Here is a 14,621-nt window from a genome sequence, read left to right as displayed (position 1 = left end):
TTTTCTGAAAATCGTCATTTTATATTCGTTTAATAAAAAATGCTTCATTTTAGATGCAATTTTTCATATTAAATAACCAAAAGCTGTATAAACCTTTATCAAGAAACGTGGTTTGACATCTATTATAAGTATCTATAGGATTATTGTAAAGCCCTAAGTGAGAACACACCAATGTATACTTTACTCTAATCCACAGGTTTCAACTGGTATTCAGTCAAACAAAGTCCCCAAATGAGAAACACTTTCACAATGAAAAGAAAAATTGAATAGTGACTTCTGTTTAAAGCTTTGCATTGTAAAGGCCCATCTGCCGTTGAGTGCAGGCAGGAAATCTGGTTTCAATTTGTTTAATGTCATCTGAGATACGAGTGTCTTATTCTAGTAAGCAGAGTGGGAGGGCTATAACTAGATGTAACTAGGGGAAAAATTGGGAAAATACCTTTGATCAGGTAATAATTTCAGTCCAACAGAAGAGTTTACAGGAAACTATGACTGTGACTGCACAAACGCTATTCAAAAAAAAAAAAAGAAGCTGAGTTATAATAATTGGTTTATTTGATCATATAAAAGAAAGAATAGAAGTAATTTATTCACTCAACAAAACTTGAAATCACGAGACCTGAAGAGACAAAAAATCAGCTAACTCAATAACAGCCTCACTTAAACTCAGGAGGAAGACAAATCAAAAAAATCAACAATAATAAACTTCCTCCTGTAAATTATGGTGACCCTCAGATTTTTTCGATTTTTAACTAAGGAAACACTACAGATTAACCAGTGCTAACATAAAGGTCTGGTGGCATTCCCATTGAACCATCCAAAATCCAATTTGGCACCAGCATGCACATGATATGCATAAGAGTGAAAACTAATGGGCTTCATAGGACCATCCAGTCGCCCTTGGTTTGCAATGTGTGGATGGTGACAATGGCAAGACCACTAGGCTAAGGTTGCTTGAGGTTATCTTTTGAAAACATAATCTGTCTTAACCTTTGTTCCTCTGTCACTTCCAGATCAAGGGCTATACTAAATCCATCCAATCAGCTAATAGTTCCTTAAAACCTGCTCACAACTCCTATGCTATGGATAAGACTGGGATTTAAACTACTAGTATGGATGACATGGATGTTTCATGAATTATTATGCAACTACTACTACTACTATTCAATACTACAGTGATAGACTGGTGACCAATCTGTGTGAGTATATATAAAATGTAATCATCAATAAACATGACTGAAGGATTTTAGTAGATTCTAGTATGAAGAGCGCATTGTGATTTGATCCTGATTGACAGCAGATTTCCCAGTATACACGCAGTGAAGAGTCAAATCTCACATGTTATTGGGCTCTTTGGATTTGTGAAATGACAAGAAGCTTAACAGCTCACCCGCCATCAAATCATGATTGTAAAAGTGAATTATTAGTGTGTTTTGCCAAAATGCTGAAACAATATCACTGACTAACAGGGTTTATGGACTACCCCTTTGATCAATGCCCAATTTTCACAAGCATTTTCAGGTTAATAAGTAATGTTTTAACAATATTATACAACTAATTTATGTTTCACAGCAGACATTTAGCTTGTGTTTTATAAATTCATACACCAAATTAAACAGATTTTCCTAAGTGGTTTAGCAGAAATGGGACAAAAAAAAAAACAACCCCATCAGCTTTTCCCATCTGCCTGTCACTCTGAGTAGCACAATGAGGCTGTAGTCAGACTGGGGTCATTAAAAAACCATCAACAAAGCAACGGATCCCCAGGGGCTGCCAGTGGCAGCCTGATCTGGACCCCTGCATCAGCCCAATGGGTGGTCTCCCACCCTCTCTCTCGTACTCTTGCCCTTTGGAAGGGTGAAAAATATGTGCAACATTGTAGGAGGGTGTGGATGATGCTGAGGGGGCCATCAGTCACATGCAACCATCACACACATTTTTATACATATGCACAGACCACATTTTTTTTGTCAATAACACATTAACGACCTAGCATGTTGCTTGGTAAGAAAGCAAATTCATCACAAAAAGAGAACTTCAAGCAATGCTGGTAAATCATCAGCAGAAAGTACAAAAGTGCTACTTACAGTTAGTGGCCCTGGAAAGTGCCTAGAGGAGCAAGGGACTCTTTTTGAAGGCTTTATGCAAATGCTCACTTCAGCCATCTTGTCATTCTAGAAGTCCTAAATGAATCACTTTGAAAGTGAGAGAGAACTGTCGCTTAAGCAACAGCAGTTCTCCAAAGCCCCATCTGTCTGCCAGTAACGGTGGCATTAGGTGACTAAATAAGTAACTGCTGGTCTGTTGGGCAAAGGGGAAGATCCTCTTAAACAATGTGTGTATTGGTGTATATGGGTGCTGCAAACAGTGTAGATTATCTGCTTTTATTAGCAAGAGGAAATACTGAATGGATGAATGGAGATTGTGTGTGTGTGTGTGTGTGTGTGTGTGAGGGTGTGTGTGCGTGTGTGTGTTGGACAGATAGGGGGATTCCAGACACAGGAACATTCATCTGGAACCGAAGATCCCTGCTCACGTTGCAGTGCTCTGCTCCAGCACATGCATGCTCTCTCTCTCTCTCTCTCTCTCTCTCACTCACTCTCACACACACACACACACACACACACACACAGAAACATACACACACAGATACAGACATATGCACAATCTGTATAACCGAGGACGGAAATGTGTGCGAGTATGTGTGCAAAAAGATTCATGTTAAGTGTCTGTGTGATCCACAAGTAGTTTCAGAGACTGAATATCGGTCACTCATATCTGAAGATGAATTCTGAGTAAGTATTCTACTCTCAACAAATCGTGTCCCCCATCTAGTCATAATCACATAATGATCTAGTCAGAGACAAGCCTCCAGTGAAACCACACATACAGTAAATATTGTATAACGCTATGGAAATTTTATGGCTAGGTGCATGTCTTACTCAGAGTTGCATTATCAACCACCATAATAATCATTTTCGAACAGGAAATAGTTATTTTAATCATAAAAATTACCGATAATGATAATACTGAGCAAAGTAGCATGGACTGAAATTACACATTATTCAGAGAAAAACCCTGAAAAAAAATCTAAACTGATCAGATTCTGACTTTTCCAAAATACTGATCAGTACTATACCATAACTACTGTCTTAACAGTCGAAACAGCTAATAACTTGAGTTAATCACTATCAGTATTAATACATTTCTAAATTAATACAAATCTAAATACCTTTTAATTCATCACTGTTTCTAACTAAATCTGAATAAACTTTACAATTGCTGTAATATTTAGTGAAACATACCGTCTATATATCAGCTTTAGTTGGCACTTTAGTTGAACAATATTTGAAGATCTGTGCTTAAATCCAATCTTGATAAGTTGGGTTTGGTCAGGTTAATGTAGGAGTTCAGAGGCATATTTGCATGTATCCGTGTGAAAGCGAGGCAGATCAGAAAGCCCTCTTTTGATACGTAGAGGCCACAGAGGTACTGAGCTGGCTACCTTAAAAGTCTAATCTGTCCTTATTTTTCTTATTTCTAAACTCCTCCAAAGACTCCTTTCAGACTCTCTCTCGCTACGTTATCTGGTCATCAGAGGTCAGAGCTCAACAGTTGGACATCAAAGTGCCGACACAGGGAGGGGAGGGCTGTCTGTTCCATCCTTGTCTGCGACAGACACTGAGGGATTCCTGAGATGGGCCACCGGGGCCCTTGGCTTTCAATCAGAGCAACCATATCTTTGGAACAGTGCTGCAGAACTATCCACTGATGCCCTGTAAGTGCCTGCTACATCACATTAGACGCTTTTCATCTAACTCTCTGGAGATGGGAGGGACGTTCAAGGCAGTCTGTCTCTGTGCACATGCATGTGTCTGTAGCAGCATAAGAACATGCATGTGCACACACAAGTATGCACAGATATGTTTTACAAATATTGTAGCACAGAGTTCACATTTTAGGAGAGGTATACACTACAGTATAGCAATCTATTCATTATAAAGTCAAAGCTCCACCCTTCCTGAGAGTATAAAAGAAGCAGTACACTGAGAGATGCTGAGGCTAGGTGAAGTTTCTTTTTATCAAAGTGCTTGTCTACTCTGCTAGTATTTTACAATACTAAATCTATTTGTGCCTATGACACAGTTAAAACATCCAGTGACCCAGTTTTGAGTCTCTGATGACTGGTTGCAAAACAGGCAGCATTTGGATCTGTTTTCAGCCACTCTGTTGTAAGAAACTATTGATTAAGTCCTACTGTGTGTAGAAATATGAACAACATAACTCACCACAGAGGTGAGTGCCATCTGGAAGCTATAGATGCGCGCTAGACCGAAGTCGGCCAGTTTGATCTGTCCTCCACTGGTGACCAGAATATTCTGGGGCTTCAGGTCACGGTGGACCACGCGGTGTGAATGCAGGAAGTCCAACCCCTGGAGCAGCTGGTACATCATATCCTGTAAGACAACAATGATCATGATGTTTAGGATACTTGCTTCATGACAATGTTTAAGGAAATGATAAAGCAAAGACCAGTCTGACTATTTTTCATATGTGGCTCTAAATGATTAAATTCATAACATAATGCATAACTAAACAGTTTGCCTTATTTTTTCTTGCAAAAGGTCAAATACAGACTTCATGGCCTCACACCTCTACAGCAACAAGGGAGTAAAAGGCCTGAATGACCAGAGCCTGCAGTGAGAAGTATAAAGGCTGGGGGATTGTGGTATGGAGGGAGTTAACTAGAGGAGGCCTGTGTCTTTTCTTGTTGACTGTGGCAGATGTTTGATAATTGACACACACACACACACACACACACACACACACACACACACACACACACACACACACACACAAATGACAGAGGCAGAAAGAGGCCCCCACTCTGTACAAGCATAGATCTCTGTTACTAAGCAGCTGTCCTGCTTGAATTAATGGGCGCTCACTCTTTTTATGCCCAAAAGCTGACCTCAGAAATGGCCATCGGCACAGCATCCATGACACACTAACAAAAGTAAACTAGAGTGAGCAGGAATAAACTATATTGAGACCAGCTTAGACTTGTTCGTTTCAAACTGAAATACTCTCAAACAGGTCTAGTACCTGTAAACAAATAGCAAGTCATAACACAGAATTGTGGCCAGGTGGTTTTGGCAGAACTACAACGTGGATCATTTGATCAAATGAAGTTGAGGGAGCAGTCTTTCAGTTTAAGCTATAAAAACAGATAGCAACGAATTAAAACATTTAATAACTAAATCATTTAGTCATAGCAGAAAATAAGCTGTGGTTGACAGAGACAATGTAGCGATAGAATGAGAAGTGAATGTTCAGCAATTCTGGGTACGTTGCATCCTAGCCTGTACCCTCCCTCCAAAACACACAAACTCCCTATATACACACACCCCCAAAACGCTCTAACCAAGACCTCACAAGTGACATGGGCCTGAGGCCACCGTATTATTCACTGGCCGACCAGCTGGTGAGTGAGTCAAAGGGGTCTGTACGCTCAAGCAGAAAACATTAGCAAACGGCGTGGGGCAGGCTGCTGCACTGACCACAGAGAAGGAGACAGAGCGCCCCACACAGTGCTGATGAGAGATGGGGCGCGATGTGAGTGCATTTGTATACACAAACAAATTCAATGCTCCCGCCCCCCAGGTTTGTGTTAACACAACATGAGCATCATCTACATTTCCATGTGTGTGTGTATGTGTGTGTGTGTGTGTGCCCTCAGACCAAGGGAAGGCAGGATGCATAAACAGACCTTCCTTTTTACATCTCCATCCAGCCATGACCTAGTAAGGAGGGTAGCAGTGTGTGTGTGTGTGTGAGGGGAGGGGGCTGACACAATAACATAGGCCCTCCATCAGTTCCTCTCTGCTTTAAATAGCCATTTCACCATGCTTCCTTTCAGCAGCTTTTCCTAGTAAACACTAATTATCTCAGAAGTGTGACTCTTGGACAAACGCACAAACAATCTTGGCCCCTCAGCCTGAATGCCATCCTCTCATCTATATTTATTTCCCTCAGTGTGTCAAAAAATATTCCAGCTATGTTTAACAGCTCTTCAGTAACAGCATAACCTGTAGGAAATCTGCAGGTTTGGAAATAAAACAGTAAATCTAATACTACCTCAAAGTTTAAGACCACATGTTACACAGAGTTCAAAAGTGATCTCGTTCATACCCAAACTTAAGAGTGATTCCAGTAGCAAAGAGACTCTTAAGACTTGTTTAACACATAACTGTCCTCAAATGGCAGCACTTCAACCAAAGGCCCAACAAAACAACTTGGCCAGGAGGACACAAAAATCACACAAAAAGGCAACAGATCTGACCCTGAAAACGCAGGACAACCAAGAAAGTAGTAGTCAGCTTTCTGAAAGATGCAGTCAAAACATGGCTTTCCGAGTGCACCTCCTTTTCTAATGCAAATGTGCCAGAGGCAGCCATATTGTTTATTGTAGCCAGGCACAATATGAGACATCTGCCAGTTAGCGTTAGTGTAATTCCCTCCCCATGCTTCATTAACCTCCCCCTTTATGGGCCCACAGAATGGAGTTGTAGAAGCTTGGACGATGGCGGTGGAGGAGGGTGGGTGAGACCCAAGCATTGGCCTGGCTGAGGAGCTCTGAGGCTGGGGCAGCCTGGCTGCTTGATGTCCTTCCAGCTCATTTGATTCTTGGAGGAGGGCCTCTTTCATCAATGACCATGTGGTGGGTCTTGAGTCTGAGTAGAGCTGAGTGGGTGGTGGAGGGTGGGGGGCTGAAGTGGACAGGCTGGACCTGGGTCTGGTGCTGGGGGGTAGATAGGATTTTTAGGAAAAGCATTCCTGGTATTTTTAGTGTAGGGTCCTTAGTTACTTACTGTTTTTCATGGTTTAGGGTATCCTAGGGTGACAGCATTAAAAGGGTAAGCCTTTAATCTAATGGGTACAGGTGTGCTAAAGTTTAGATTAGATTATTGGCTACGGATCCATAATCTGGTGTCATCTGGTATACCAATGACAAATTAGGTTGGGGGGGGGGCACTTTGGGGGCTTCTGTGCAGTATCCACTGTCCTAGAAATGGTGGGGATGGTGCCTGTGTCACCCTCTCACTCCACCATTGTCCTTTTACCCCCTCAAGGCTCCAGTTGTATGTATGTTAGTGGAAGGCAAAAAAGGAAGGGTGCTGTACGGGATCAGGATGCTTCAAACAAAATGCCTGGGAGATTGTTGAACAGCCTCAGAAACCTCTCCCAAACTATTCAAAACTGCAGGGAAACGTTGGAACTGCAGGGGGGGGGGGGGGGATTTGTCCAAACGTTTTTGTAACTTTATAAAATAAATTCAACAAGCAAGCATATGTGACACAGGAAGAATTTGAATCTTCACCTCTTTTTTCTTCATTTTTTGAGTACAATCAGTGAACCAGCCATTTATTGGAAAATGTCAAAACAAACATTTCTGTTGATTGACAAATGGATTAAATAGCATAGTCAAGAAACTTCAATCATTGAGTTTCAAATTATCAACAAGAAAATAGCTTGAGGTTTATAATTGCATTTCAAAGAGAAGCAATATGTCTTCATAACTGAAAAGTCTAAAAATGCATGTTGGATGATTACAAAGTCCCAGTGCAAAAATGTTCCACACTGAAAGACCAAACAGTAAAAAGTAACGTCTTTGCTTTTATGCACCGAGATGTAAATGGATGTTTTAGTACTGCAGTAGAAACACAATATTTGAGGTCTAACACATGAAAATAATCACTTCAGATACCCACAGCAACTACAATACCACATACTGTATCAACTTCAGCAAAAACCCTGGGAAAGCCTCAGGTCAGATCTACCTGACTCGTCTACATTTGCACAGCATCACGCCAACGTTACAGTTCAACACAAAACTTTCACACATAAACCTAGCCCTAGGGTGAAAACCAACAGATACTGTAGCTTCCAGAACTTCTCTGTTTCAAACACGACACTTTAGACTCTGAAGCCCCAGCGTCTAAAAATAAATATGTACTTCTTAACCTTAGGGAGAAATGTGATAAAGAGATATGTGTGGATAACATTAAAATAAAAGAAAACAGTTACAGAGGACAGGAGCTGGTGACACTTTAATTTCCTACTTTTTGGCAAAGTGTAAATGGACACTCAGTGGATTTATTTAATGCATTTGAGTAACTGATAGTGTTGGAGCATTTGATTGTGTTATAGCTTCAATAGTATGGTTGACACAAAAGAGGACTGACCATGAAATAAAACTGTTGGCATCTCAGTTATTAAACCCAAAGGGAGCATTTTTAAATCTAGCTGCTCTCTCTCTCTCTCTCTCTCTCTCTCTCTCTCTCTCTCTCTCTCTCTCTCTCTCACACACACACACACACACACACACACACACGTGTTCACACATGCACACACACTTTTCACTGTCTCCATCTGCAATATGTAGTAAAGCTGGAGCATGATGGCAGAGTGAAATAGAGAAGGCAGGGAGCCTCTAATTTCGAGCCCATCTGCCACATGTGCTGCCCTTCAAAATGGCCCAGCACCTCTGATGTAGTAGGGAGCTCTGCTCAGTCCCCCCATGTCTCTGGCCAAATAAACTCACTCAGGGCCACTCAGCAATGGTCACGCAGTCCTCTAGTCACAGATTAGAAAATATCTTCTATTATATTTCAAATATAAACTCAAAATAATATTTCTCACTATTTTAACAGCGAAGAAAACAAATGTCACTTACAATAATTATCAAAAACTCAAAAGTTTTGTCTTCCTTGTTAATGGCAGATTGACACTGGCGATGGTTACCTTGATGGTCTCAGGTGGTACTCCTGGATCAGGGGCCTTCTCAAGATAGGTGGTCAGGTCCTGATCCACATGCTCAAAGACCAGAGTGAGTTTGGTTTCTCTGTCAGTCCGTGAGACAGTACACACATCAAACAACCTGGAACAAGAGGAACAGGTGGAGGAGATCAATACAATTGACTTAGGAGTCCACTGTGTTCAGTATACTGCAACATAATAGGGATATGGACATTATTATGTTACTTAGGAACAGATTGTGTCTAAAATCACTCAATTTACTCTAGTGGGTAGCAAATTAAGATTTCTGACAACTATTGACATTCTAGTTTTAAGTACATTTTATATGACAGTCCATGCTGGCCTTGGACACTCAAATATAATGGAAAAAACAGTGATTTCAGTGTAAATATTGAAATTAATAATGATTGGCAAGACTAAAACACATACATGTATGTAGCCCTTGATAACTGTTACCGGTTGCACTTATGTGTCTCCTGCTATACATTACTTGTTTTTCTTTGAGAAAGACCTAAGTTCACTTAGGTCCTCCAATAAAAACTCAACAACTGAGAGCTGATCCTGCCTGTTTTGTGGTTGGTCTGGAAAACATAATCTATATTGGACATTAAAGCATAAATATTCAGTCAAGAACCTGAGTCTGGGCTGTCTGCTCTGGGGTATTTTTATCTTACAGAAACCTGCAGCAGAAGGCTCTACTGATATCACTGTCTCAAGTTACTCAGAAAAGGCTTTTGAAGATTCAAGACCATCAAACACCAGACTGCAGTGTTTATGGTTGTGTTTCACTAGGCGACTAAGGCCAAGAATCCAGATTATGTCAGCAGACCTGCCATTGCAGGCTATGGTGAAAAGCTGCAAAAAAGCTCTCCAGTATGTTGTCCGCAAAGAGCTGGGGGACCACAATCAACATTCCTCAACCAGCACTATGACAACTCCTGATGCTCTATGGGAAGTCGAATGGAGCTGCTGCAAAGCCAACATCTTTCATCACGAAAGCAGAAGAAGGGAGTCTAGATGGATCTCAATCAGACACATGTCAGTACTTTCTGCTGGATAATACACGTTACAAAGTAATGTGTTACTGTAATTACATCGCCTATTATGTGATTATTTTTACACTGACTTATGTTTAACTTGCAGATGCCAAACACGTACGAATTCATAATGATCTTACCCAGTGTCACATCAACGATTTCAGGACATGTGTTACTAGAATTCAAACTAGCTAATCTCCATAATCCATTTAAAATTGAAGCATGGAAAGAAGTGACTAAATTTCTCCGGAAAGTCTTTCATTCCTATCCAACGAGGCATCGTGCACCCATGCCAACACACTTGTAATCAGGAAACGTTGGAGTCAAAACCCTAAATGAGAGGCCGTTTGTTAAAGGTATTAGTACTGTGTATGATGTCACAGCACTGAGGACACCCTCTTCTTGAAGCACTGGGGTTAAATGGCCCTCACAGCTCGATTGTTAGGCTACAATGGGGGCTCTCAGCAGACGCTGAACATATGGAATGAATAATGGGCCTCATTACAAACATCCAGGGGTTGCCTAGAGTCACACAGAAAGCAGCCCACAATGCACTCTTCCTGGTGTAAACTGCTAGGTAATGCTGGTCAGCTAACCTGTAGGATAGCGAGGTTCCTCTCACGATTTGCTGAGCTTCAGGGTTTGCACTCTTGCACTGATTTACTGCCTATTCTCCAAATTCACGTTGTCACAATAGTGAACAAACTCCATTTAACCGCTGAATAAAACTGACCCAAGATAACTTTAATATTTGCTGACGTATTTGTCTTCCAGAGAGAACAAACTCCATTGTGAATCCATTAAGAGAAAACCATTACCATTATCCTCCATTATTCATTGATACGCTGGGGAATTATTGTTAGAGGCACAAGGGCACTAGCCATGTTTCTAAAATGTCCATTTAGAACTTCCCCTTCAACCCCAAAGCACTCAATATTCCACAATAAAACGAGTACCAAGGACAGACCTTGGCTAGTGGCCACATGTGACGCACTTTCTGACTACTGACCTCCGACTGAACAATTCAATACAAAACTGAAAGAAAGTGTCCTCTGTGTACAGACCAGACAGGGGTAGTAACTCTAAAAACGGGGATATATGCTTTTACAGTGGTTATAGTCGGTGAATCCAGTCTGACATACATTAACCGCGCAAGTGTTTGTGTTCTGCACAGGAGCCGTCAAAGCCCATAGAACAGGCACACACTAACATGGAATATATATAAAATGCATCCAGCCAGCAACGTGTTTGTAATTGGTTGTTGTAATTTTGATTTTCATTCTTAGACAAGCTGTAATTTGATTTTCAAAGTTGAATAAATAAATCATTTTCACAGCGTCTAATTAAAAATGACTGGCCGCAGGCTTTAAATATGAACATTTGGCTTCAGCTTTCTTACATTAAACTGAAAATCTGTTGGTTTGTCAGTGTTAACCAAGCAAAGCAAACATGTTTTTACTTTTTTTTGTTTTTTTTTTTTTTTGGACAATATAAATAATCAGAAAACAATCACATAATAAAAATCAATGTCAGTTGCAGGTCGAGTCCACTTCTCCCTGTTCACGTGAATACATCCAAGCAAGTTCCATTTGTTGAAAGTTATTAAAAAGCTAGAAAGTGAAGAATGAGTTTAGAATATTTAATCACAGATACTTACCAGATACTTACTTACCAGTCACATGATCATCTAATGAAAGTTAATGTAACAACCTACATCATAAACTGTTGTGCATTCAACACTCAGGTGCCCACTACTGATGCATGTTACCTTTACATTATTACATTAATGTTACCTACATTAGAACATGCTCATTGTGATCTCAGTCTCTTTATCGAGCTTTTATGCATTAACATATGAATTAAAAAGATGATCCATTTAACCCTGTGAGTCCTGTCTTGGGGACAAGGGGGGGGTAGAAAGCTGCCAGTCCAGATGGATTCTATCTTTTAGGCAGAGCAGATTTATTTTTTAAAGCCGCCTGGAGTTGTTGTTTTTCACAGATATGTGCATGAAGTTACCAATAACCATGAACAGATGGGGGAGTTTCAAACCAGACAGGCAACAATGTGGACATACATCAGTGCAAATGAAGGCAGTTATAATCCGACAGGTGTTCACCTACAGTCAGATAACAGTGTCAACAACTGGTTAGTTGTTATGTAACTAATTTTTTTATAACATCAGCAGAAAGCAAGTAAAGAGAAGGACTTCTGCTACAAAAAGCAGTGTGCAAGTGTGAGTACAGGCCTGGCATAAAGGTCATATGAGGCAGTGTGTGTGCTTGCCACCAGATGCTTTTAAAAAGGAAGTAGAGTGTTTCTCTATCTCATACACAAGATCTCTCTCTCTCTCAGACTGTCTTTTACACAGAAACACACACACACACACACACACAGGTTAGAAAAAAACACACACACATAAGGGGGTACCCACCTCTCCCTGTTCCCTTACCTGACAACATTGGGGTGCTCAAAAGCTTCAAGCTGCCTCAGCACCGCCACCTCCCGGATGGTGGAGAGAGGCATCCCCTCTTCCTCCGTCTGGACACGAACTCTTTTTAGGGCTACAAAGCGTCCCCCGTTCTTCAAATCTCTCGCCTTGTACACTTTCCCATAAGCGCCTTCTCCAATCTCGGCCACAGGCTCATATTGAGTACTAATACTCTCTTTGTCCATTTTTTTGTGTGTGTGTGCTCGTCTCTTGTTGAAAATATTGCGGGGAATCCCGGCGAGGGTGGCGAGCCAGAGAGTTTCTCACAAAGGCATATTCACAGAAAAAAGTTGGCACACGCGATGCCTAGATGACAAGGAGACACAGATGGGGGAAGACACCATCTTTGTCAGATTTGGTTAAAAAAAAAAAAGTTCTCCAGGTAGGCAATAAAAGGACTGTCATCATGTTTCATTCCGACTATCAACACAAGAGCAAGAGTTGCGTCCCCAACGTCCACTCCTCCTCCTATTACGCATAACAACCTATGTCCTCCTACCTCCAACACAAAATAATCTCAAAATAATTCAAATTAACCACCTTTCGCCCCTTCTAAGCAAGTTTTGCATTAAATAAGACGCCTGACTCTTTCAGTGATTCACTCCACACTGCAGTGCTGTTGAGGTTGTGTTCATGTGGGCTGTCTCACTCAGTTAAAGGAGATTAAACGAGTTTTTTTTAAAGAGAACACGCAATGAACAGAGCAAAAACAAAACAAAACAAAAAACAAAAACAAACAAAAAAAAACCTTTCCACAGCAAGCTTGTGTGAAACGAGCCAAATAAACAGCTTACTCATTTCCTCGTCCCGTTTGATCAAAGTTTCTGTTTGAGGGCGACACAAACTTGGTGAGCACGTGGCTGTCTACTGATTGCATTGTCTGAACTTCCTACAGCAACAGTCCATTTAAAAAGACTGTAAAACTCGCCTTTTGCGCCCCAAACCCTTGCAAAATGTGTAAAACAACGCATGAGCGGTGTTTTCAAGGTGTTTCCATTAGCTGAGAGAGCTTCCTCTAATTTTTTCTAATATAATTGTTCATGGACCCAAATAGCGCAATTAGAATAAATTGGAACAAGTCAAGAAAATGCCCATTTGTTGCGTTAAAATGTTATTTGATTTTAAAGCAGCACTTTCAGCCTCATAAAGACATTTTCATATTTTAATTATTTGTATACACCCCCATGAATATACACGCTATAATATACTTTGTGCTGTTTACCTTGCTTTATGCTGTCAATAAAATGTCGTAACGTCGGCATGTCCGATAAAATGCTGAGGAAGCATTCGTGTGTCGGATAAAAATGTCCTGCATCAAACGCATCTCTGTCCGCTGTCCTCCATGCGGGGGCCACACAGGTAGTCGGACGGACGGTGCAGGCTCTAACCCCCCATCCCTCAGACTGCACCAACCAGGGCAGAGACACTCGAACAGGGGAGGAGGAGGAGGGCTGTACGAAAACACACACTCTCTCTCTCACTCTCTCTCTCTCTCACACACACACGCGCGCGCACACACACACTCTTTGTTGTGTGTGTGTGTGTGTGGTGGTGGTGGTGGTGGTGGGGGGGGGGGGGGGTGTAGGGTTGTGAAGGTGGAGGGGGGTCATAGGACAAAGACAAACGCGTGATATAGCCCTCCAAATCCACGCTCTTCTTTGGATTTTCTCATTTCTTTCTTCTTCTTTTTTTCCTCCATATATCCCCGGATGGGCCTATGCAACCGCAGCCCCGCTCTCCTGTGTGAGCTCCGTCTCTGCCTGGCTTTCCCACGCCGGCTGAATGTGGCCTGACCCCCTTCAGAGAGGTTTGACACGGAGCGGGACATTTCCGCATTCCTCCCCGACTACAAAGGCACACCGCCTCCTTTTTGCTCTCCCTCGGCCTCCTCGGTGCTTTACCATTCATAGTCCTCTCCGCGGGTTTTGTCTCCTGTGTCAAAACCGGGAGCACCGCGGGGATCGGGGAGGGGAGAGAGGAGGGTGAGGAGTCTTGCTGGACGGACGGTCACACTATCTATCTCTCAGAAACCACCGAGCAGCTTCTGAGGCGACCAAGCGGCAGCTCGATGGCCCTGAGAGGTCAGGTTCAAGTCCCGTCGGCTTGGTCTGTGGCAGGTCCTCTGCTCCGTGCTGCACCTGTGGCCATGTGGACTACAAAACCTTTGCATTGTGAAAATATGGAAACCAATTTAAAGCGCCATCGTCGTCGTCATCATCTCAGGGTACTTCTCAGCAAAAATGGGAATCAGCCATTTCTTCAGGCATTTTCAT

At 41.8% G+C, this 14,621-nt stretch overlaps 1 protein-coding gene across 1 annotated transcript in view; it reads right to left on the bottom strand.

Moving 5' to 3' along the window:
• Positions 1-13,779, bottom strand: part of cdk6 (cyclin dependent kinase 6) — a 29,548-nt gene extending 15,769 nt beyond the window's left edge. The window contains exons 1-4 of the mRNA XM_026300136.1: positions 13,571-13,779; positions 12,310-12,654; positions 8,806-8,941; positions 4,290-4,457 (exon numbers count right to left, since the gene is read on the bottom strand). Coding sequence (XP_026155921.1) covers positions 4,290-4,457; positions 8,806-8,941; positions 12,310-12,533 — 528 coding nt within the window. The 5' untranslated portion in view covers positions 12,534-12,654; positions 13,571-13,779. The remainder of the gene's footprint in view (positions 1-4,289; positions 4,458-8,805; positions 8,942-12,309; positions 12,655-13,570) is intronic.
• Between the last annotated feature and the right edge of the window lie 842 nt (positions 13,780-14,621).

The sequence above is a fragment of the Mastacembelus armatus genome, chromosome 11 (assembly GCF_900324485.2).
Source record: "Mastacembelus armatus chromosome 11, fMasArm1.2, whole genome shotgun sequence".
Classification (NCBI taxonomy): domain Eukaryota; kingdom Metazoa; phylum Chordata; class Actinopteri; order Synbranchiformes; family Mastacembelidae; genus Mastacembelus; species Mastacembelus armatus.
Note: the sequence above shows the minus strand (reverse complement) of the source record. Positions and strands in the feature narration are given on the sequence as shown.